General features: G+C 39.3%; 1 protein-coding gene across 1 annotated transcript in view; it reads left to right on the forward strand.

Moving 5' to 3' along the window:
* Positions 1 to 25062, forward strand: part of MEI4 (meiotic double-stranded break formation protein 4) — a 212859-nt gene that overhangs the window by 40827 nt on the left and 146970 nt on the right. Inside the window, exon 3 of the mRNA XM_058734521.1 lies at positions 20791 to 21326. Coding sequence (XP_058590504.1) covers positions 20791 to 21326 — 536 coding nt within the window. The remainder of the gene's footprint in view (positions 1 to 20790; positions 21327 to 25062) is intronic.

The raw sequence follows: 25062 nt of genomic DNA on the forward strand, positions 1-25062 counted from the left end.
ACTGCGCTTGGGAGTGAATATGTGTAGGGGAGGGGCTGCATGGGGGACCACCCTTAGCTCTTCTATCATTTATGTGGGAGGGCTCATTACCAGGAGGAGCCTCGTTATGCTTTCCTTATACTGCAGGGAGATGGTGGTCTTTTCACTCAGGTCTCCTGTTTTGGAAACCTCATTTATGTGAATTTTAAAATTTAAACTGCTTGCAAGCATTTCTTATAGCATGAAAAAAAAATGCATCAGAGAGCACTCAGCTGTGGGGTATGTGGGCTGTGAGGGAGACCCAGGTTGTGAGCCACTCTCAACTATTCAGTGAATCCATTGTTTCCCATCATCAATTATTTTATAGTGAGCATGTGATAATTTTTCTTGTTTTCAGTCTCTCCCATTTCTCTCGGAGTCAGAGAGAAGGATTGCCTATGTGTCTTTAATACATTCAGACCATGTCTGCCAAGTTTTACACTTTGAAATAAAGAAGGGAAAGATTGCTTCCAGAGAAAGCTGGTTCTTCATGCTTGCAGAAGCCTAGCTGTAACAATTCTGCATTACTCTTTTAATTAATAAGTCACATGAAGAACAAAGACTAAGTTGCTTTTGTGCCCTCCCTTGGTGCTTGATTCAGCAAGATCTTTCACACAGTGGTTTTTCAAAGATGTTTCTGGGCTTGATATTTGATTTATCACTACTGGTTAGGCTTGTAAATATTTGTAGCAGAAATAATTTTTGTGACCTAAGGCCAGGTTTTCTATGTAAAATGCAATATAAGACATACAAAATGTCGACATTTTGTATCAGTTTGACAACTAACCGCAGTGGTGTAGAAGTAACTGATAAAAATTTGAACAATGCTTCTGATCCTTCTACATACTTTTTATTATATTTGAAGTTTTTCTAATTCATCAATAAAGCAGAATATACAGAATTTAGGCCCCTTTCTCCTTTCCATTGATACTCCAGTAACAGGAAAAAGTGACCTTATTCTTCAACCCAGGTCGTACAAATTAGATGATATTTTGCATATTTTAATAAACTGTTTTGCTAATAATTGTGCCTTTAATAACTCTGAAGCTACTTCTACCTGTGTACTTTATGAAGTGTTTATCCTGTGAACCGCAAGGTGTCTCATCATATCGGTAATTTCCAAGCAGGAGTCAGTCCAAAGTAGGCCAAGTCCACGCTGGTGAGCTGCTTTGTGTGGCTCTGCAGCTCTCTGATGTCTGATGGGGCGAGAGATACAGCAGGAGCCGGACCTGGAGAACTGTATGCTTCAGTGATCTGTACTTTTCCAGTTCCTCTGAAATTTTTCTTTAAAGAAGTGCTTCGTCCGTGTACAGACGTCTGTGATGGTGAACGCAGTGATAACAAACTTAACTGCTCACTTACCTTTTTAACAGCAAATGCCATATGAATCTAGGCCTTTTGTACCTATAGGTCCATGTGAAAAAGAAAAGTACCATTAGTCAGATTTGCAACTTTAAATTTAAAATTTTATTTTTATTTTTAAAGTGTCTTTCTGAAAGACTTTGCCTTCTTTGTAGATGTGAGGCTAGAGTTTCAGACGGTGGCCCTGAACCCTGCCTATACCTTAGAATCGCCTGAGGGGCTCTTAAAAATCCTGATGCCTAGGTTTCCCCCCAGGCCAATTATATCATAATCTCTGTGGATTGGATTGAAGCATCAGTATTCTTTAGTAATCTCTAGGTTATTCTAAAGTACCCTCAGGATTGAGAACCACTGGTGTAGGCAAACTTTTATTTTTTATTATTATTACTTTTTTAATGTTTATTTATTTTGAAAGAGAGAGCACATGCTCATGCGTGCGCCCGTGCACGTGCACGCATACACACACACACACACACACACACACACACACATACACATCACACACCAGCAGGGGAGCGGCAGAGAAAGAGGGAGGGAGAATCCCAAGCAGGCTCTGCACTGTGAGCACTGAGCCCAACTCAGGGCTCGAACTCATGAATCATAAGATCATGACCTGAGCCGAGATCCAGAGTCGGACGCCTAACTGACTAAACCACCCAGACGTCTCTAAGGCAAACTTTTATATTCTATATTTAACTCAAATGTTCGTATTACCTGTTTTCATTGTTAATCCTACCTAGTTTTAATACTCTTATTTCACTAGGGCTATCTCTGTGGTATGCTGCAAATCTTTATTAGAGTAGAAGACACTGCTTTTGGCCCACTGGGGGGAAACATCTGACTATAAAATTAGTCTACATTAATGTCCTGACACCGGTGAGAGGGGACGGTGGGTCTGTGGGCAGCTGGGGGAAGGACTGTTTAGTTGTCTTCATACATGTTTGGGTATGCTCGCAACACGGATGGGTTTGAAGTTGGGTCCTGGGTGGGCATCTCAAGCCTTTTTGTGTGAATAGTGAGCAACTATAAAGTGAAAACTGGCATTTGTTCCGATCCATTTTTTTTCTTCTCCTGTAAGTGTAAATAGTAGCAGATAGCTCATTTTACCCTGTAAAAGCAATGTCATAAGGCATTTGTTTTTAAAAATTAGGGGATAGTTGTATCTCTGTTCTTCCTTCAGTATTATTTGTTTATTATAGTAGGTAGTTTATTGAACAGGTTGTGGTGCACTTGTAAAATGGATCTCCTTATGTGATTGCCATTATTTCATTACTGTTCAGAGTCCTTGAGTTAGTAGTAATACTTAGCAGCCTGTGATGAGTCAAAAAGCCTCTGGAGAAAGGTCAACTCACGTGTAATAGGTGACTTCTTGTATAAGTAGGCTATAAAATCTTATTGGCAATACTTTTGAGACTTTTCTGAGAAATCCTATATCCATTGATGCAGAGATGTTTTCTACTGTGTGATTTGTCAGTAAATATTTAAGTAACAGGACACTTGCTTTTACACACAAACACACCCCTTAGTTGTTACACTATAAGCCTTGTGGCAGCATGGTCGTAATTTAGGATTTTGTTAACAGTGTTAACTTTACCAAGAATTCTCAGCTATTAAAATTTCTCAGATAACTAAGAAAATATATTTTAAATAGTTCTATAGTAAATACTCTTTTTTTCTCCAACTATTTAAAATTTTCTACATTTATTGGGAAGTAGTACAGTATTTATGGCATGAATATCATGGAGTTATTTGTTTACCAGAAGGCATCTTGGAAGAAAATAGAAATGATGTGATTGTAACATCCATACTGACACACGTTTGAATAAAGAAAGGGTGATGCCTAGAGCACCATACTTAACATATAACAATTTAATGCACTAATGAATGCTCATCATCAAGGTCAAGCATGCAGGAGATACTCAACGATTATTTTAAGAATGCACAATCGTAAATGAGGGAAGAACGATCCAACAGAGGGCGCGGAGGCGTTATTGATGGTGGGAAGGGTTGCTGAGGGCAAACTCTGGAGGTAGATTGCTCATTGGGAAGAGCAAGAGGGTTGGAGTTAGATGAATCTGGGTAGAATATCAGCTCCACCAACATTAACTAAATTCTTTTAAGCAAATCACAGATGTCACATGAAACACACTTTTCTCCTCTATAAAATGAGGATGATGATGAGAAGGATAAAGATGGGCAATCAAGGTTAATGGGGAATGCTTGGCACCAAGCTTCCTGATGCAAGGACAAGAAGTAAATACATTTCCTTCCTCCTTGGCCTTGGTAGTCTGCTGGGAATTGCCATTGATTGCTTAGCAGCAGATGAACCTATTTTTTTTTTCCTTTGGACATGAGAATTTTATTATTTAAATCTGTCTTGCAAAGACCTGGATCTATCTGGTTTAGCAGATTCTACTAGTAGGAAAGAAAATAACAAAGGTTTAAGGGTGTTTAAGGTTTTTTCTTTCCAGTAGTAAAACTTTTCTCAGTTCCAGTCCAGTAGCAAACGTGGAAGGTCCTCAGGGCTGGCAGCCTGATTTCTTTCAGTAAACTGCTTAGAAAATTTTGTAGGAATTCAGCTGCTACTCTGTTTAATTATTTTGAGAGATACATTAATGAAACTTGATTTTCATTCTCTACTGTCTCTATATTGTTACAAAAAGTTCTAATCTGATTTCTGTCCTGTTTTCATTTCTCAGTCATATAATTCGATGTGTTCTCCTTCCACAATGAACCCTGTGATTTTTCTTTCATCAGGAAAATGTCATCACTCCTTCCTTGACTGTTTCAAGAGGTTTCTCTATAGGTTATCTGTCACACACCTTTTTTATTTATTTATTTTTTTGCCTCTGAGATTTCTTCTAAGATAGTTTAGATCATGTTTTTTTGGTTTTTTCCTTATGTTATTTTTTTAATTTTTTTTTCAATATATGAAATTTATTGTCAAATTGGTTTCCATACAACACCCAGTGCTCATCCCAAAAGGTGCCCTCCTCAATACCCATCACCCACCCTCCCCTCCCTCCCACCCCCCATCAACCCTCAGTTTGTTCTCAGTTTTTTTTTTTTTTAATGTTTATTTATTTTTGAGACAGAGAGAGACAGAGCATGAATGGGGGAGGGCCAGAGAGAGAGGGAGACACAGAATGTGAAGCAGGCTCCAGGCTCTGAGCTGTCAGCACAGAGCCCGACGCAGGGCTCGAACTCACGGACCGTGAGATCATGACCTGAGCTGAAGTCGGACGCTCAACCGACTGAGCCACCCAGGTGCCCCTGTTCTCAGTTTTTAAGAGTCTCTTATGCTTTGGCTCTCTCCCGCTCTAACCTCTTTTTTTTTTTTTCCTTCCCCTCCTCCATGGGTTTCTGTTAAGTCTCTCAGGATCCACATAAGAGTGAAAACATATGGTATCTGTCTTTCTCTGTATGGCTTATTTCACTTAGCATCACACTCTCCAGTTCCATCCACGTTGCTACAAAGGGCCATATTTCATTCTTTCTCATTGCCATGTAGTACTGCATTGTGTATATAAACCAAAATTTCTTTATCCATTCATCAGTTGGTGGACATTTAGGCTCTTTCCATAATTTGGCTATTGTTGAGAGTGCTGCTATAAACATTGGGGTACAAGTGCCCCTATGCATCAGTACTCCTGTATCCCTTGGGTAAATTCCTAGCAGTGCTATTCCTGGGTCATAGGGTAGGTCTATTTTTAATTTTCTGAGGAACCTCCACACTGCTTTCCAGAGTGGCTGCACCAATTTGCATTCCCACCAACAGTGCAAGAGGGTTCCCGTTTTTCCACATCCTCGCCAGCATCTATAGTCTCCTGATTTGTTCATTTTGGCCACTCTGACTGGCGTGAGGTGATATCTGAGTGTGGGTTTGATTTGTATTTCCCTGATGAGGAGCGACATTGAGCATCTTGTCATGTGCCTGTTGGCCATCCGTATGTCTTCTTTAGAGAAGTGTCTATTCATGTTTTCTGCCCATTTCTTCACTGGGTTATTTGTTTTTCAGGTGTGGAGTTTGGTGAGCTCTTTATAGATTTTGGATACTAGCCCCTTGTCCGATACGTCATTTGCAAATATCTTTTCCCATTCCATTGGTTGCCTTTTAGTTTTGTTGGTTGTTTCCTTTGCTGTGCAGAAGCTTTTTATCTTCATAAGGTCCCAGTAATTCACTTTTGCTTTTAATTCCCTTGCCTTTGGGGATGTGTCGAGTAAGAGATTGCTACGGCTGAGGTCAGAGAGGTCTTTTCCTGCTTTCTCCTCTACGGTTTTGATGGTTTCCTGTCTCACATGCAGGTCCTTTATCCATTTTGAGTTTATTTTTGTGAATGGTGTGAGAAAGTGGTCTAGTTTCAACCTTCTGCATGTTGCTGTCCAGTTCTCCCAGCACCATTTGTTGAAGAGACTGTCTTTTTTCCATTGGATGTTCTTTCCTGCTTTGTCAAAGCTGAGTTGGCCATATGTTTGTGGGTCTAGTTCTGGGGTTTCTATTCTATTCCATTGGTCTATGTGTCTGTTTTTGTGCCATAGATCATGTTTTAAGCAGTGGATAGTTTTCTGTTGTCTAGGAGCAGGTTGCGTTCAAGTTCTTTGCCATTGTGAACTCGGAATCTTTTCTCAGCCCCGTACCGTACTCTTGGATGCCTCTGCTTTCCTTCTGCTCCAGCCACACCTTTTCTGAGCCACTGCTCAGACCGCTGTCACTTTACCTTTGCTCACACACCTTCCTGGTAGGAAAGGCCTCCCTAATGAAAGCACTGTCATCGATCCCTTGACTCTCGTATTCTGTGGAATCTTTCAGGTTTTCCCCCAGTTTGAACTAATTCCTTTGTGTTTCTATAACAGATCCCCTCTACCTCGGTACCTCTGCTTGACACTACTTTTGCCGTGTAGCAGAGGTATTTGTTGGCTGGCCTTTTTCTTAGTTCTTTGATCGTAGGAGGCATGACAGTTAGGTCTATGACTTTTGGCTATATCCATATGTTCTTATTTACCATGTGAGTCCTCTCAGCCCTTATTCCAGTGCCTTTATATTGTAGCATCGAATACAGCATATGTTCTGTGGAATCATCTATTCTGGCAAGGCAGAATATATTTAGTGTGGTTTATTTTCTCCCTGAAAAAAAAAAATGTGTCTTAATTTCATTTTAATGTTAAGAGATTATGTTGCTCTTTGGTCAAGTTTACTTAATTTCCTAGGCCACTGAGTTTTACAATAAGTGATGAATGAATGGACCATAATACCAAAGCTGTGTTGTCCTGCTCTGTAACTTGGCCTCACAAGTTATGAAAACCAGAACCTCTGAGAATGGACTTTACTTTCAGGACTATCAGTGGAAATGAGTTTTGCTTGGTTAGCAATGTGGTGTCTTCAGAAAATTGACTTTGAGCTCTCCTTTTTACTACTCACAAGAATATATTTTAATCATAATTGGCAGTGTGATAATTGACTACCAAGCTGTCTCTGGCTATGCCTCTTTTTTCGGAATTAAGAATATTTTTGCTTTGTCTCCTTCTGCTAAAGAACAGATTCTATGGAATTAAGTATATGACTTTTGGCCACATCCGTATGTTCTTACAAAGTTGTCATTTGGGGATTTACTGACAGATTATACTTTTAAAAGAGAATGTTTGCTATGGAAATGCGTATGTCTCCAAACAGTGCCACGTGACTGATTCTTGGTCTTCATAACAAGCTGGTAATTGGTTCATATACTTAAGGCATATGATGAGCTATTCTGTCATCCATCAAATGTTGTATTCCGTGGTGAAATGAAAGGCATCTCATTCCTAGATTCAAAATTGGCCAGTTACAGTATTTTTCTATTTCTGGATTGTCTGTCGGTCTAAAGGTATTATCAATATTTTCAAGTCTTGTGAGTTTTTAGAGAAAAGGGTCATGTATGTGGTTCTACAATGGAATAATCTTCACCTCTGAGCTTTTACAATGCTTTTCTTATAATGCTATTATAACATTCACTTAGCAGAAATTGCTGATGATCAGGTCAAAAAGGATTTTGCATTTTGGGAGAGAAAGGGAATGTGCATTTAATGAGCCAACATTTTATAATTTCTTTTTGGTACCTGCAAGATCCATTATCAGATTCCTCTTGGAGTGACATCTTTGTATGAAAAGGAGTGGTGATTTCTGAGCCCTGTAAGGGTCAGTGAGGGTCTTGGAGCGGGATCCCCTCACCTGGGTTAACAGACTTTATGGGAACTGCTAGCACCCTGGGGAGATGATAGGTAAATACATCAAGGCTTTGAAAGGCACTTGTAGGATGACAGGCTTGTACCATGGCTTGTTATTATAATTTTCAGCACTTGGGAGAAACATTATCTTTAGTCACCAGAACTGAAGATTAAAGGGGATTTTATAAATGTAATGTGTATCCTAAGACTTAGGGAAGCCTAAGTTATTTGAAGATATATGTTTCACATTTACCTGGGGACAGACTGAACTGTTATTGATTCTGAAATAAATAAGAAAGTGATGTTGGAAGGTAGTATTGCCCCCATTGGGTATAAATAAAATATTATTTTAAGTGATACTAGCAAAATAACTGTAATTACCTAAATTTTGTGTTTTCTTTTCCTCTGGTTCATAGAAAGCAATTTCCTTAGTATTTGTGATTGTCAGTAAGGTTTTAAACATTGGTTTTAGTAGTGCAGAGTGACTTTTTGATAGCTTTTTATTTTTTTATTTATTTTTTTTTTAATTTTTTTTTTCAACGTTTTTTATTTATTTTTTTGGGACAGAGAGAGACAGAGCATGAACGGGGGAGGGGCAGAGAGAGAGGGAGACACAGAATCGGAAACAGGCTCCAGGCTCCGAGCCATCGGCCCAGAGCCTGACGCGGGGCTCGAACTCACGGACCGCGAGATCGTGACCTGGCTGAAGTCGGACGCTTAACGGACTGCGCCACCCAGGCGCCCCGTTAAAATGTTTTTATTTGTTTCTGAGAGACAGAGAGAGACAGAACATGAGCATGGGAGGGGCAAAGAGAGAGGGAGCCAAAGAATCTGAAGCAGGCTCCAGGCTCTGAGCTGTCAGCACAGAGCCTGACGCAGGACTTAAATTCACAAACTGTGAGATCATGACCTGAGCCGAAGTTAGAGGCTTAATTGACTGAGCTGTCCAGGTGCCCCAACTTTTTGATAGCTTTTGAACAACACCTAGATTTCAAGGACTGGCTTTGATATGTCATATGTACATAATAATAATAATGATAATAAAGTCTTGAAACCAAAGCCTGTAACCACAAGCCTATACAAGGAAGGCTTTAAAAAACATTCTAGTCAGAGGAAGGCCTTATTTCTAGAGATGCAGCTGAGACTTGGACCATCCCTGTAGCAGTTACCTGATTGAGATCTCTCTCTGCTTGATCTGCACAGAAGTACATCGGTCAGACAAAAATGGGCTTGACTCTGTACCAGGCAATTCAATGGCCACAAACAGGCAAAGCCTACAATCATGGATTTACAAGTTGGATGGTACTTTATAAGATGGGTGTAATTTAGAGAATGGAATTGAAACGTGAAAAAATTGGAGGGTGAATTAGAATGAGAGACTTCGTATTGTGTTTGTTCAGGTGTGATATAGTAAACATTATCATTTGGTGTGGATGCCTGTGGGTCAAAAGACTGTAGGACACTGAAAGACAGTTTAAAAAAAAACAGTTATCAGGGTGCCTGGGTGGCTCAGTCGGTTGAGCATCTGACTTTGGCTCAGGTCATGATCTCGCTGTCTGTGAGTTTGAACCCCGTGTTGGGCTCTGTGCTGACAGCTTGGAGCCTGGAGACTGTTTCGGATTCTGTGTCTCCCTCTCTGCCCCTCCTCTGCTCATGTGCTGTCTGTCTCTCTCTGTCAAAGATAAACATTTAAAAAAAAAAAAAAACACTTATCTTTTTCTTTCAATCCAATATTGAAGATCTTCTAAAATAGCCCAAAATAGGGGCGCCTGGGTGGCGCAGTCGGTTAAGCGTCCGACTTCGGCCAGGTCACGATCTCGCGGTCCGTGAGTTCGAGCCCCGCGTCAGGCTCTGGGCTGATGGCCCAGAGCCTGGAGCCTGTTTCCGATTCTGTGTCTCCCTCTCTCTCTGCCCCTCCCCCGTTCATGCTCTGTCTCTCTCTGTCCCAAAAATAAATAAAAAACATTGAAAAAAAAAAATTAAAAAAAAAAATAAAATAGCCCAAAATAATCAACAAGTAAGTGCTTACATGTATGATATTTGCTCAGTACTGTGCTTGACTTTCAAGATTGGAAAAAAAGAAGTTTATTTGCTACCTATTGTGAGTTTATTGTCTGGTTGGAGAGGCAAGATCTCCTGAGATGGACACATATAAAGAACCACATATGATGTATACAGTTTCATTTTGGGTTATATTTATTCATGGTCACTCATTCGTTAGTTGATTCATTTCCTCAGAAGCTGTGATTTCTGGAGGTTGTGGTAAAAGAGAATGAAGAAACAGAATCGATACTCCTGTGGAGTAGGCAGACAATAACAAGTAAACTGATAAGCAGGAAAAGTTTGGGGAGTGTTAAAAGCTGTGGAAAAAAAAATATACAGCAGGTTGGAGTGATGGAGCGCCTGGGGATGGGGCAGGGCTACTAACAGACTGGGTGATCCGAGAGACCTGAAGGAGAAGGAGGTGTTTGAGCTGACTCCTGAAGGAGCAGCATCATCTGAGTGGCCCCTGAGGCGGGAACTAGCTTGCACGTTTAGTGAGCAGAAAGAGAGCACAGTGAGTGAGATGAGACCAGAGAGAGGGCGGGGGTGCTGACGACGCAGGGCTTGCTCCAGTGGGTAGGCCTTTAGGCACAGTGGGAATCCTTTGGTGAGCATGAAACAGCAGCTCTGAACTTTTTGCTGCAGTTGCTGTGTGGAGAATGTAAGTGGGAGGGGAAGCAGACTTCCGGGTGGGAGTCCAAGGCTGTGGTCCACAAGGGACGTGATGCTGGCTTAAATAAGGTGAGAAGGCTAGAAAATAGAAGGCTCTACTTTTGCAAAATAGGAGATGCAGTGGCAAAGATGACCCTGAAAAGGGAGTGGGATTCCAGCTGAACTCTGAAAGATTAAATGTGAATTAAACATGAACACATAAAGAATTGGAAATGGGTATTTCTGGGAGACTTGAAGATGGAAATGGCAATGGCATGAAGGAATGGGCCACAGTCCAGTTCTCTGCTATCTGGAGAAATCAGAACAAATATAAATTAATCTAAGATAGTGATTCACACACTAGAATCACCTGGGGAGCTTTAAAAAAATATTGACATCTGGGATAGACCCCTGAGATTCTGGCATGGTACTTAGAATGGGATGTGGTCTGGCATTGGAGTTGTGAAATGTTCCCAAAGTCACTTTAGTGTGCAGGGAAGGTTGAAAACCACCAGTGTAAGATCTCATAAGTAGGAGAACTGTAGCCCAGCAAGAAACACATGAAGCAGGCTGAGTGCCTAAGTTTGGGAGTAGTGCAGAGCAGTGTTTTTGAGACTTACCCAATTATAAGACTCCCTTGAGATGTTTATTTAAGCTACAAGTTCCTGGAGCCCTCTCCTGGAAACACTGATTTATTGTGCCTAGGAATACTTAATTTTAATATGTTCCCCTTATGGCGATATAGGTTGGGAAAAATTGTACTGTGTAAAAGATCTCAGTGCTTCTGATTTTTGATAAAGAGAGTGAAGTGGGCACATCACCGGAAATGAATGCCAGCCTCAGCTGTCTAGCAGGGTGAGCTTGGGGGACCGAGCCAGCTTGAAGGTAACATCTCAGCAGTACAGATGTGAGCTGTTGAAACCCTATGGTGAAGAGCTGAAGTCAAAGCAGTGGCATCAAGGGCTTGGTGGAAAATAGATTCAGGCAAATTCTTTTGGAAAGAGACTTGGTCAAGGAGAGATTGGAGATGTGTGTGATCTCAGCAGGAAAGGTAATTAGGGCTAGATTGTAGAGAGCTGTGTCATTGGGCATTCACAGCATTGGGAGGCCAATGAATGTGGTGTATTGCTGATGTCAGTGATTGTATTGTTTTTACCAATTCTGCATGACATTCATGACATCCTCACACTGATGGATGGAAGTTATGCAGGTGGATTCATTGGTTCATTTGGTAGAGGGTTGTATTTTCAGGGACTTGATGTTATTCTGTAGGGCTTTTATATGGGTGTTCATGGTCTCTCACCATGGTATTTGCTGTTTGTTAGAAAATGAAATTAGGACTATGCTTTTTTACCTGCATTGCTATCTTTGCCCCCCAAATAACTGAATCCAAGAAGAAATTGCATTTTCTTATCAGCTTCTAATTTTGTCCTAAAAATCCTTTTCTGTTAGAGAAAGTCTGTTGTTCATTTATTCAGTCCCTTTTTATTCTGTAGCTGTTCAGCACAAACAATGTGGAGAATGTAAGGAGAAATAAGGTCTATGTCCTGCCCATGGGCTCACAGAGTCTATTGGGAGCAAGACCACATCACTAATGATACCCAATGAAACTATGGTCCAGAGAAAGATACTAATGTATAGAATAGAGAGTGTTTGCCTTAGAGAAAGGACTTTTCAAAGTCTTTTTTGAGGGTGTTGCTGACTTTGAAGGATGGGTAAGATTTAGAAAGCTATGGATATGAGGAAATTTCAGGCAAGAGGGAACAGTGTAAAGCACAGACACAGGAATCCGCTGGCAAATGGTCTAATTTGACTATGGCATACAGAGCATGAAGAGGTGTTCAGGAAAGTAAGATGAAAAACTAGGTTGGAGCCTATTAAGAAGAGGTGTGACAACCAGGGGAAAACATTCTTTGTTCTGTAGGCAGCAAGGAGCCTTTGGAGATTTTCCAGCAGGAAAAGAGAAGAAAAAGTAGAATTTATTGGGTGTGTGCTATGCATGTGCCAAGCAGTATGCTTTCTGAAAGTGGTGCATTTAGGTGATGTGAGGCATACGTTATTTGGACACAATAATTGGGCATCGTGTTTAGGGTTGTTTGGAAGAGGGAGGAGTTGGAGACAGGAACATCACAGTCCTGGCCCACGTCTTACATGTAATTATTTTGGCATGGGGAAAAAGAGGTGATATAAAAAACAGTTTTTATTGACTGAGTAAATATCTGTTGAGCTCTCACTCCGTACTCCAGGCTGTGGGCTATGGCGGTAAATCAGGCAGTCCAAGACTGCCATACTGTGTACATTCTTGTGGGTGAGACAGAGTATACTGGCAGGAAATGATCAGGCGGTGGCAAGTGAGATTTGGAGAATTAAAACAGAAATGTGACAGACACTGCTCTGGTGACATTTTTAGATTGGGTGGTCATCTAAGGCTTCTCTGCAGAATTGACATTTTAAGAGACCTTTGAATGATAGCAAGGAACCTGCCTTGAGAAAATTGGGGTTCGGTGGGGGAGAGCATCGCAGGCAGAGGGAATATTTAATACAAAGGCCCTAAAATGAGAACAGATGTAGTGAATCTAAGAAACAGAAGGGTGAGGCAGAATCAATATTATTTGTCTGTGAAATATATATGAGGGGGGTCAAGGAAGAAGTCACAGTTGACCCTTAGGTTTCAAACGTTGGAGACAGACCATGGTAGCGGTGTTATCAGGGAATTGGACCAAGTGTTAAGTGAAGGATGTGGTTTATTTTGGGCATATGTGGTTTAAAGTGCTGAGACCAAGTCATGTTGAAATACATAGGGACTTGAGCTTGGGAGAGGAGGTAGGATTAGAGATAGAAATTTGTGAATCATCTGCCCAAGAGATTCCTTTGAGGCTCTAGGAAAGGTGGTGACCTCCAGGAATTTAGAACATGAAGAGAAAGCCAATGACAACAATGAGGAAGGTTTAAATTGGCAAACTGAGAGTCTGGCTTGGGAGAGAGGGATGGGGACAACCAGGAAAGCTCAGGGTCTGAGCACTGAACGTGGGAGGCAATGTACTGTCAAGTAGTTCTGGACCAAGCTGACACATAAACACACTGTTTTGTTTCATGAGCCTGATGCAGTGGATACAATTCTGTTAAGCCCAATCATTCCATTAGCTTGTCATTTCATGCATTTGACATTGCCGTCTCTCTTGGTGCATTCAAAACTGGAATTATGGTGCCAACTGCTACAGTGAGCTCAAACCAAACTGCACGCATTTTTTTGGTCAGCATTTCTCAAATATGCTTTTTAGTATGCCAAAATACAATCTTCTAAAGGTGGAAGACATTTTTTTTTTCATTTTTTTCTTCCACATTTTTATTTAAATTCAAGTTGGTTAACATATAGTATAATATTGGTTTCAGGAGTAGAATTTAGTGATTCATCCCTTACATGAAACACCCAGTGCTCATGGTAACAAGTGAAACACCATCATTTCAGAATTGCGTGGTACTTTAAAATAGCATTTTCTATTTGACCACCAGGTGGCGTAAACACTACTTTTAAGTTCAATTCATCAGTACGTGTGAGTGACTGTTAATACTAAGAAGTCCTAGTCGGTAGTAACAAGTTCTGTATGTCTGTGATGACATTTCAGTACATTTGAAGAGATGCTACTTCATTTCTCTTTTTGTTAATATGTATTAAACAAGTATTCACCCACCAACTATGTAGGAGGGCAGGCATCAAGCAACAGAAATTCCTAGATTAGTAAACTCTGTCTGCCCTCAGGACTCTCTCCCTTCCAACAGGGAGTCACTCATATACTCAGAACAAGTTGATGAATGCAGTGATAGAAGTATGTTTATGGTACATGATAGCCCAGATGGGGAGTGATTTTCATCTGCTCTGGGCAGAGCAGGGAAGGTTTCACAGAGAACTGGAATCAGGGTTTAAAGAATCAGTCCATCTCTGGGTTATAGCATAAGAACACACCATGTAGTGGGAACAACTTGTGCAAATGCATAGTTGTATGAATTAGCATGGTGTGTGTTCTGGTAAACTGTGAGGGCTCACTTTTACTTACACATAAATAAGAGTGAGAATGGAGGCAAGGTTGGAAAAGTAAGCAGGGCCACACAGTAAAAGGCTTTGTGGGCCAAACTGAGGATCCTTTTTCTTTTCTTTTCTTTTCTTTTCTTTTCTTTTCTTTTCTTTTCTTTTCTTTTCTTTTCTTTTCTTTCTTTTTTTTTTTTTTTCTTTTTGAAAGAGAGAAAGAGAGCAGGGGAGAGGGGCAGAGGGAGAGAGAGAGAAAATGTCAAGCAGACTCATGGAGCTTGATCCCACAACCCTGGGATCATGACCTGAGGTGAAATCAAGAGTCAGATGCTCAACTGACTGACACACCCAGGTGCTCCAAATCTTGAAGGATTCTATCTGGTAAAAGGAAGCCTTTGGAAGGTTTTAAGGATGACAATCCTGTGATCAAACTAGTATTTCAGCAGGGTGACTGTCAGGTTCAGAATATGGCCTAGAAGAGGACAGAACCAGAGGTAGGTAGATCACTTAGGCAAGGGTATTTCAGTAATCAGTGAAAGAGATGATGATGTTGTGAGCTAGAGCAAGGGAGAGGACCAGGGAAGGACAGGTTCACATGTATAATGATTGTTAATTTTATGTGTCAACTTTACTGGGTCACCTAGTGCCCAGATATTTGGTCAGATATTATTCCGGATGGGTCTGTACAGGTGTTTCTGGATGAACTTAACATTTGAGTAGACTGAGTAAAGCAGACCACCTACCCTAGTGTGGATGGACTTCATCCAATCAGATGAACTCACGAAGAGAACAAAAAGGCTGAGTGAAAGTGTATTCCTTCTTCCTGATTGCCTTTGAGCTGGGAATTGGTCTTTCTTGCCTTTGAACTTGACCTGAAACATTGACTCTTCTTGGGGCTGGAGCCTGCTGGCTTTTAGACTGGAACTTACACTGTCATCTCTCCTTTGTAGGCCTTTGTAGTTGCACTGGAACTATAATACCATTGCTCTCCTAGGTCTCCAGCTGGTTGACTGCAGATCTTGGGATTTCTCAGCCTCCATAATTGCATGAGCCAATGCTTTATAAGAAATCTCTTTTCTTCCTATCTCTTTGTATATAAATTCTATTGGTTCCATTTCTCTGGAGAGTCCTGACTAATACAGGTACAGAAGGTAGAATCAGCGTAACGTGGTATTTCACTGTATGTGGAGGGTGGAAGAGAGTTGCCAAGGGTGATTCCTCATTTGGGCCTTATGGCTGGAGGAATAGTCTTGCTATTGGCTGAGATTGGCAGCATGCAGTATGAACAAGAATTGTATGTTTATGTGTGCAGTGTATGAAGATGATCTGTACAGCTGTATAAATAGAAAGTTCGTGGGATTTTCAAGCTGTACAGAAAAATATGCCTTTTATACAGTTGGTTCTGTGGGTCTAATTTTACTTTATTTTATTTTATTTTTTAAGTTTTATTTTATTTATTTTGACAAAGAGAGAGAGAGAGAATGGGAGCAGGGAGGGGCAAAGGGAATCCCAAGCAGGCTCAGCACTAACAGTGCAGAGCCCAATACGAGGCTTGAACTCAGGAACTGTGAGATCATGACCTGAGCTGAAACCAAGAGTGAGACACCTAACTGACTGGGCCATGCAGGTGCCCCTCTATGGTGTAATTTTATAAGTGATGCAAGAATCGATGTGGATGTGAAAAATTGGGAGGCTGCAGAAAATACATTTGATTCAGGGGTGGGCATTTCTGGGGTAGGCTGTGTAGCAGGAGGGCACCAGCTCTATTTGGTTGAGCATGCTGGAGATCCACTCTTAAATGGTAAGCGGGGTTAGGATGGAATTTAATAACTGAAAGAAGATGGAAGAGACAAGGGCCCCATAAAATGGAATTGAAAGTCTTTGAGGTCCAGGATAGAAGAGGGACTACAGGATATTTTAGACAGAATCTGTAGTTTTAGTTGGTATCTTATTTTATGTACTTTGACATCTGATGTCATACTTTAGCATAATTTAGATTCTTGGTGCCTATTATCATTTAATAACAATGGGTAGTATTTCTGAGCACTTAATATGTGCTGGACTCTGCTCGATTAGGATGTGTGTGCACATTCTTTATTATCTCTTTCAATCTAATGACACACATGTTGGTTGGATCATATCAAATGACTTGGAGAGAAATTACAGCCCTCTGTCCCTTCAGCCCAATAACAAATTAAGAGAGAAGCGTTATTTGATTTCTGCTTCACCTTAGTCCCTCCTGAAAAAAACAGGAATTACAGAAAGTTGCAGTAAGTAGCAGGGCTTCATCTTCTCTTTTCTCCTTTGGGTTTGATGCTTTGTTAGTCCAATTTCGAGATTTATTTTGAGAAAAGTTATCCAAGCAAATGAGTAGCATCTGAGTAGCATGAGTTATGTAAGGCTCCTTTAAGGAGGTATGTACAGAAGCTGGTGTGGGGACACAGGGACCCTTTTGGTGTGGTTAGAAGTGATTGGACTTGGAACGGAGTAATTGGTTTTGCTTATCCCTAGGTGGCTTTTCTTAGACCTCTTAATCAAGTTGAGCCTGCGTTTCCTTATTGCTAAATTAGGGATAATAATAACACATGTTCAAAGGTTGTTTGAAACAACAATCAAATTATTATCATGAAACTGCTTTGTAAAGTGAAATGTGGATATAAGATTCTTGTATTCATTTTGACAAAGTGACTTTAATACTGTTAAGTCTGTATTTCATAAAATCTCACTGTGGCCCTCTCTTGAGGAGTTTGTGCATTCCTTTTGGGCACTGAAAGAACATTCCTCTCTGTGTGGTTTCCTGCATTGGTGTCTCCAATATATGCCCTCATCAGCCTTTTCTGAACAGCCAGGAAGAATGACGGTCAGTTTGTGCATTTCTATGCCCGTAGCACATGCACGGGTAGAACCACTCCCTGCAAATATGTACCTATCAGCACATGAAAGAGATGAGATGGAGTGGTTGTGACTTGCCAGAAGGTGCACCACTGCAGAGTAAAAAGCAGAAATAAAAGTGTTTTGCTTCCCGGTATAGTTGTTAGGCGAATTCATTTTATGTCTTCCCTGAAATCATCACCCATGAAGTTCATTCAGCTTACTTGATGGAAAATTGAGTAGGTTCATAAAATATTTAAATTTGTGTCCATTTTCTTAGTAAAGAACCATTTTGAATTCCAGAAAAAATATAATCTACCTAAATAATTACTGTCATCCCCACCCTTTACTTTTGTGAAGAGTGAGAAGTCATTTCAAATATTTATTCTTGCTCATAAGATAAAGAAACTGTTGGCTTAAAACAAGCAGACTGTGTGCCTGTTTTAGTATAGAAATAGCCACACATAGTTAAAAGTTTTGCTGGTAGTTTACTGTTTGGGTTATGGCCACATTTTTGGTTATAGTAGGCACTTGTTAACGGAATGAAGTCTAAATTAAAGCCTGATCTTCCGATTTTGCTTCATCATCACCTTCTAATTGTATTGAAGGACGAAAGAGCAACAAATCGAGTAGATTTCTAAATCTAAGGTGGGAGGGTAGATTTTCCTTTTATTATTCTTCCCATGCCCTGTTCAATGAGTCTCCCCCTGTCTTTAACTTTAAAAGATTACTATTAGGTGAGATCTCTTTTAACTTCCTGTATGCTAGGGGTTTCTTTCTTTTCTTTTGTTTTCTTTCTCATCCCTATACATTCTCATTCTCTTTCCTTCAGCCTCAGAAGAAAATAAATAAACAAAACTTCTCCATCACTAAGCACAACCCATTCACTGGGGTCTTTGACTCTGTCTCCCTTTGCCTTTCCCAGGGCCAAGCCCCACCTGGCTTTTTTTTTTTTTCTTTAATGTTTGTTTATTTTTGAGAGAGAGAGAGAGAGAGAGAGAGAGAGAGAGAGAGAGAGAGAGAGAAAGAGACAGAATCCGAAGTAGGCTCCAGGCTGTGAGCTGTCAGCACAGAGCCCAAAGCAGGGCTTGAACTCATGAACCGTGAGATCTTGACCTGAGCTGAAGTCAGACACTTAACCAAGTGAACCACCCGGGCACCCCACCTGAATTTTTAATTTTTTCTCATATCTCCAGATTTTGCTTCTGTGTTATTTTTTTTTCTTCTTAGTCTGTTAATTGCTTGAGTTTCTCCCAATTTGACATACAACATTTGCCTGTAATTACTCTCCCATTTTATACTCTACTGATACAACTCCTCAGAAGCCTTGGCTTTTCTTCTCAAACTTTCTGCCCAGTCACTCCCATTGCACTCTGGCCTCTAGCCCACCACCCTGACTGGCCAGAGTTTCTGTGGATACAATCACTGGTGATTTTCTAATGAGTGATTCCAGCATATTTTTTTTCAGCTTTTTGTTTTATGGACTTTTATACTATATGTAATTCTTCTTCTTGAAACTTTTTCCTTGACTTTCATAACACAATCACTTTTTAATGTTTATTTATTTATTTTTGAGAGAGAGAGAATGCAAGTGGCAAGGGAGTCCCAAGCGGACTCTGCACTGTCAGTACAGAGCCCGATGTGGGGCTCAAATTCATGAACCCTGAGATCATGACCTGAGATAAAATCAAGAATCGGACACTGAAGTGACTAAGTCACCCAGGCACCCCCATAACAAAATCATTTTTATTATTCCTTTTGTACCTCTTTAATTGTTCCTTCTCTGTCTTCTTAGTAATTGTGTTATTTTTCTTTACTCAGCCCTCAAATATTGATACTCCTCAGTGTCCTTCTTTGATCTTGTAGTCACTGCTCATACTCTGTCCAAGTGATCATAACCATTTTCATAACTGCAGATATCACCTACACACTGATGACTCCTGAAATGTATTTTTAGTCTAGACCTGTTCCCCACCTATAGGCTCATGTGGCCAATTTCCAGGTGACTCTCTTTGCCTAGACTTCCTCCAGTTGCTTCACAGTTTACAAGACCAAACCTGAACTCTCATGATTTCTCCTAAGCCAGGTTTTTTGTTTGTATTTTTACCATTTCAGTTAGTAACACTGTCCTCTCCCCAGCCACCTGAGTCAGAAACAAAAGATGCATTTATTCCTACTTCCACTTCATTGTGCATATCCAGCCAAACCACTGGCTTCTAGGTTCTAGTTTGAGGTTTTGTATTTATTTCCCTAGTCAGTTCCTCCCTTTCTCTTCCACAGCAACTGCTTGGTTCATTTCTTTAGTCATTGGCTATTAGGACTAATAGAGGTGCCTTTTAACTGGTTCTTCAGTGTCATTGTGTCCTCCTCAAATCTGCCCTTCATACAGCCAACAGAGTGAGTGATCCGTGAAATGAAAAATAAGACCATTTCACTTTCCTGCATTACCATTTAGTGTCCCATTCCTTCTTTCCTTGCTGGCAGCAATATTTCCCAAACTTGGCTTCATAGACATATGCATGTGCTTTAGAATGTTCAATGAGAATTTCTCAATTTTGCATGTATATTTTACTGATAATCATTTTACAGATGATAACCTTATTTGTGCTTATGATGACATCTCTGTAAAAGAATGACCTAAAATTACTAAGTTAGCTTTAACTGCAGTATTTCTCAGCCAACGTCAGAAGATTCTAGTGTTTTATGACATACTTTCAAGGATCTATGAACTCTAGTTCTATCTATCCATCTGTTTATCTCTCCATACAGATATGGGTATACTTGAATAATTATAAGTACGTATATATATAGAAGTTGCTTACAGATACTGATTTTTGTATATCAGGTATATGTGTGGATGTGTATATAATTTTTCCAAAGGGGTCTTACATAATTCAAGTTTGAATTACACTCACTCTACCTATAAATTCTAAGGTCCTTAATATGTGTTTTAAGATTTTTTATGACCTGACCTCTACATATTTATTTTAGTATCTTGCCTTATATTTTTCTGTAAAGGAGTATCAAACCACTTGTTGGTCCTTATACACACAGTGCTTGTCTTTTCCTTCTCAAATCTGTGCTTTAGGTCTTACCCCTTTGGTATATGGAATTCTCTTCCTGCATTTCCCTAACTTTTCACTTTGACCTCCTACTTATGCTTTATAAATTAGTTCCACTATCTCCTCTTCCAGGATGCACTGATCCAACAGGGTGTGCTGTTCAGTGGTCCTCCTGTTTTCATAGTGCCCTGAGTAAATCTCTATCTCTGGATACACCATATTGCCTTGTAGTTACCTCCTTCAGGTCTTGTGGTTTCTTCTCTGTATCTTTCAAGCATGGCACATAGTTGAATGAGAGATAGTGACCTGAAAATATATGGGGGAATCACCTTTGATTTCTATTAGTAAAGAGAAAGATCTTTCTATGGTCAGCTTAAGCAATTTCTGTCACAGTTTTTTTTCTATTTGATTTTTTTACACCCCTGGTTTTTAAATGCTTAATATGTATCTGCATGCTTCATTTAGTATTTTAAATTAGGAAAATCAATGTCTAGTGTTTATATGAAGAAATTTTAGCAATAGAAAGATAACGCTTCTAATCTTTTCTGTTTCCAGGAGACCCATCTTCCCAATTTCAAGCTCAGGAACCTAGCAGTTCTGAAAATACATTAAATCTGCTGGAAGATTCTGGGTGTGATTTATCAAATGAGCAGAGAAGTGAACCTTCAGAGATGTCCCAGAATTTTGTGGAGACCTGCACCCCCACACCCCCTCTACCACTCCCCATTGTGAGAAGACATTGTGCCACTCTGGAAAACCCTCTGTCTTCCCACATGCAATTCTTGCAACATCTACTTAAACTGAAGAACTTGACAGAATCAGGGAGTCTGAAAACAGACTTAAGCCACTTTGAAAATGACTTTTCCACAGTATCTCATTCTGTTTGTCAGTTGCTGGATGGCCTGATCACTTTTTACCGTAAACCCAAATTTCCTTTTTCGAGCTTTTGGACAGAAGCTGTTGATACTTTAGCTGGACTGATCAGTGACTGTAACTTATCTAATCATATTCTTAAAAAGTGTTCCAAGAAGTTGGAAGAATTTGAGAAAACCCTACTACAGGTTATTTTAAGGAGCAACCATATAAATCGGGTAAGTATAAAATATCTTCTATTCATGAATAATATGTCCGTATTTTTTGTGAACATTCCCATTGGATAATACCAATTGCTGTCCCTTAGACTTGTGGCTCAGAGTCTCCAGGGAAGACCTTCTTTTGCAGCCATCTGCAGCTCTTACCCATTGTCCTGTCCCCTTCTCTGGCCTCTGATTGCTAAAGCATCATTCTCTACCTAGGTGCCTACTTCCAGCTTGCGCATCACTACTTTGAGTTATATGCCTTGTTTTTTATTGGTATCCTTGAGTTATTATCTTCTTTTGTTTCCCCCTGCCTACATTTACTTCCTATTGCTCAAAAAATCTCAATATTTTTCAGAAAACCACTAGCACTTACGGTTTCCCAATCTATAACTTCTCTTGAGTGTTAAATTCCTCATGATGGATTACCTGTACTGTATTGAATTTGTTCTTTTTCTGGCATTGACTAGCAGATGCCTGGAGGTCAAAGAACATTTTTCTCTTCTTTTAGAAATTTCATTGTAAGTGGTATAATACCTCATGGACCCTCTGCAGTTGTGGATTCAGTGAGCAAATCAGCTGAAGTACATATAATATATGGATTTATTATGTTTTTTCTTATTTATTTAACAAAGCTTAGTAAGGTTGACTCAGAGATTCTTTTTTCACAAGTGACATTGAGGTAACCTGACATCGTTTTGTGGTTTGGCTCTTGAGACATAATGGATGGTTTCTTTTTTGTATTACTTCCTATCTTTCTTCCTATCTGATCCTTTATTTGGGAAACTCCAAATGCATTTTAATCCTTCTAATTGACTACTAAAAATACCACAGAGGAGACTAAAAGGTCTATCTAACTTACTAACTGTATTTCACTGTAGGAAGAAAGTTGTTAGACCTTGTTTCTTCTGATACATCATTGTCAAGTGTTTGTCCTCAGTGCCGTTATCTGAATGTTGTACAGTGTAGACTTTACCTGAATTTTTAAGACACTGACAAAATGTGAACTAGTTGTCACCTAATTGTTGCACATACATCTGTTTTTTTCGTCTCTGTTAATGTATGATTTGACCAATATTATAGAAAACTTGACAATTAAGCTTTTGGCATTTGTGAAAGATACTGAATTTTCTGTCTGGCAAACTAAATTTTTTTCTACCTGATATGGTCAATCAGGAATTAAATATCAGATTTTTCATAGTAGTATCTGAGGTATATAATCTGTTTCTTAACCATTAATAAATATCTCATACTTAATATTTCTTAATATATTGTTGCATTCTTTTAAAACTAAGCAGGTTTTATATTGACTTGGAACCTTCCAGATATTGGAAGGAATTGATTCTTTATCAATTACCAGATGATGCGTGAGTATTTTTTTCAGTCTAGTCTTTCACTTAAGGATTAGACTACACAAGAGTAGCCTTGGGACTTGTATGGAAGGAAAGGAGTATGTAGAAGAATCTTGTGATGGTACAGATGGATCTGAAGAATATTTTCTATACCATTTGTCATGGTTCCAGCTGTTGTTGAATAGTTGGTCTGCAGTGGGGGAGTGAGTGAATGAATGGCTTTGGTATTTTTTTTTTTTGAGAGGTAATTGTTGTATTTAGAGAAAGTAGAAACATAAAATTGCTCACTGCATTTGCAATTAGGATGATAACTTATACATAAGTTTTAATGACACTGTCTCTGTTTTTTTTTCTTACCAGTAAAAGCTTCTTAGATAAAACCATTCAAACTTCTGTTGTCATTATTGCAATCATCATCTTCGTCCAGATACGTTCATAAAGCTTCTTTATTAGAAAAAATGACTAATGATTGCTCTTAAAAATGCTTTTTTTTTGTCTTTTTTAGTTTGAAGAAAGAATATATTCTGATGTGAAATCTAGATAGCTCCTATCATTGCATTTTTTCACTGATACTATTTTGGATTGATTAAAACAAAAAAAAACATAGTTCAGAAAAAATTTTGCTTTTTGGAAAAAACCTGTTCCCATAGATTGGAAGTGTTTAAGTTGTATTGCTTAGAAATTCGAGCCCTGCTATCGATTTTGTTAAAGTAAACTTCTGTTTGTGCAGTGTGATAGGAAATAAGAAAAGTTGTGGTATGAATTGAGTCTGACAGAGGGATTTCATGTGTTTACAGTTCATCTCTAGCCAGGTTTTAAATAAAATATGTATCTTTTACATGCTCTCAATACATATAGTAGTAAAATTATTCTGACCATAGCTTAGTTTTTCTTTAGTGATCAATAAGAAGCTGCTATCTTTCAAAATCTTGAGGTTATTATCGTGAATGTCACTTATGTTGGGGCTATATATACTAAAGAGATAGGAGGTTGAAATGAGACACCATGGAAATTGTCTTGAATAATTCCCTAATATTAGCTTGGTTGAAATTATTAGTAAGTTTGGGGTAAATATATGTGATTTGTGGTTTTTCAGATTAGGATAAATCCTATTTATTTTTGTGCTATTTTGTGCTATAATATATACTATATTTATTTAATAACAAATGTTTAGGAATTGTTATCTTAGTGCTATGCCTGCATCATATTTTTAGGATAACCACTAGTGTGGGACTAGAAGGTGTAATTCACAATGACATATCTGACAGATACAGAAGATATGTATCTTGAAACCAGATGGCTTACAGAGGTCTGCAGTAGGCTTGCTCTAGGGGTTCTGGGAAGCAGTCTTGACTTAACTTGTCTTCTACTTATAGGCCCCAGCATGGCAAGTACCTCTCACTTGCATACTTGCCTTGGGGTCAGGAATGTGTGCCTGTGAGGTATTTAATGCCCTTTGCTTGACTGATAGCCTGACTTTCCTATATTTCCAGACCCCAAAATGTGTTTATTTCTATTATTAGGTATTTCTTCCACTTATTTTTTCACAGGCCAGGATACTATCATAGAAGTTTAACAACAGAATGCTTATGATTCTATTTAGATTTAGCAATGGTCTCTTTGTCTTAAATTTCCTTTGTTTTGAAAGATGAGAAAGATTATATTAAGGTAAATATCAAAATGTATAGTTATCTTTGAGTTTTCAGGTACTTAGCATTTATTGCTAAATCTTAGAGGTATAATAGTGAATTACCTAGAAAACTTTGTCTTCAATTTCTTATTTCTTAAACCATAAAACAACTCTTGGACATATTAGCTGTGAAATTGAAAAAAAAAAAATAAAACAATTTACTGCCAAGTAGATATTAAATTAGAATCTTTCACATGTATAGTAGGCAGAATAATGGTCTGCCAAAGATGTCCACATCCTAATCCCTGCCTGGAATTTGTGAATCTTTTATGTTGCATGATGGGTTGGGGGTAGGGGATTAAGGTTGCTGACCTTGGGATGAGATTAGCTTGGATATCCGTGTGTGCCAAATACTTACACGGGTTTTTGTAAGTGAAAGAGGGAGGCAGGAGAGTGGTCCAGGTGGGAGAGGAATTTGAAGATGCTGACTTTAAAGATGGCAGAAGGGGCCATGAGCCTAGAAATGCAGGTTGGACAAGGCAAGTAAATGAATTCGTCTTGAGAGCCTCCACAAGGAATGCAGGCCTGGCAACACCTTCACTTCGGCCCAGTGAGACGCACTTCAGACTTCTGACCTCCAGAACTGTGGCTGAATAAATTTGTGTTGGGTTAAGCACTAAGACTGTGGTAGTTTGATACAGCAGCAATAGGAAATAATACACTAGGTTTAATATTTTTACAGTGTTTCACATCCATCATGTCATTATAT

The sequence above is a fragment of the Neofelis nebulosa genome, chromosome 6 (assembly GCF_028018385.1).
Source record: "Neofelis nebulosa isolate mNeoNeb1 chromosome 6, mNeoNeb1.pri, whole genome shotgun sequence".
NCBI classification, from domain to species: Eukaryota; Metazoa; Chordata; class Mammalia; order Carnivora; family Felidae; genus Neofelis; species Neofelis nebulosa.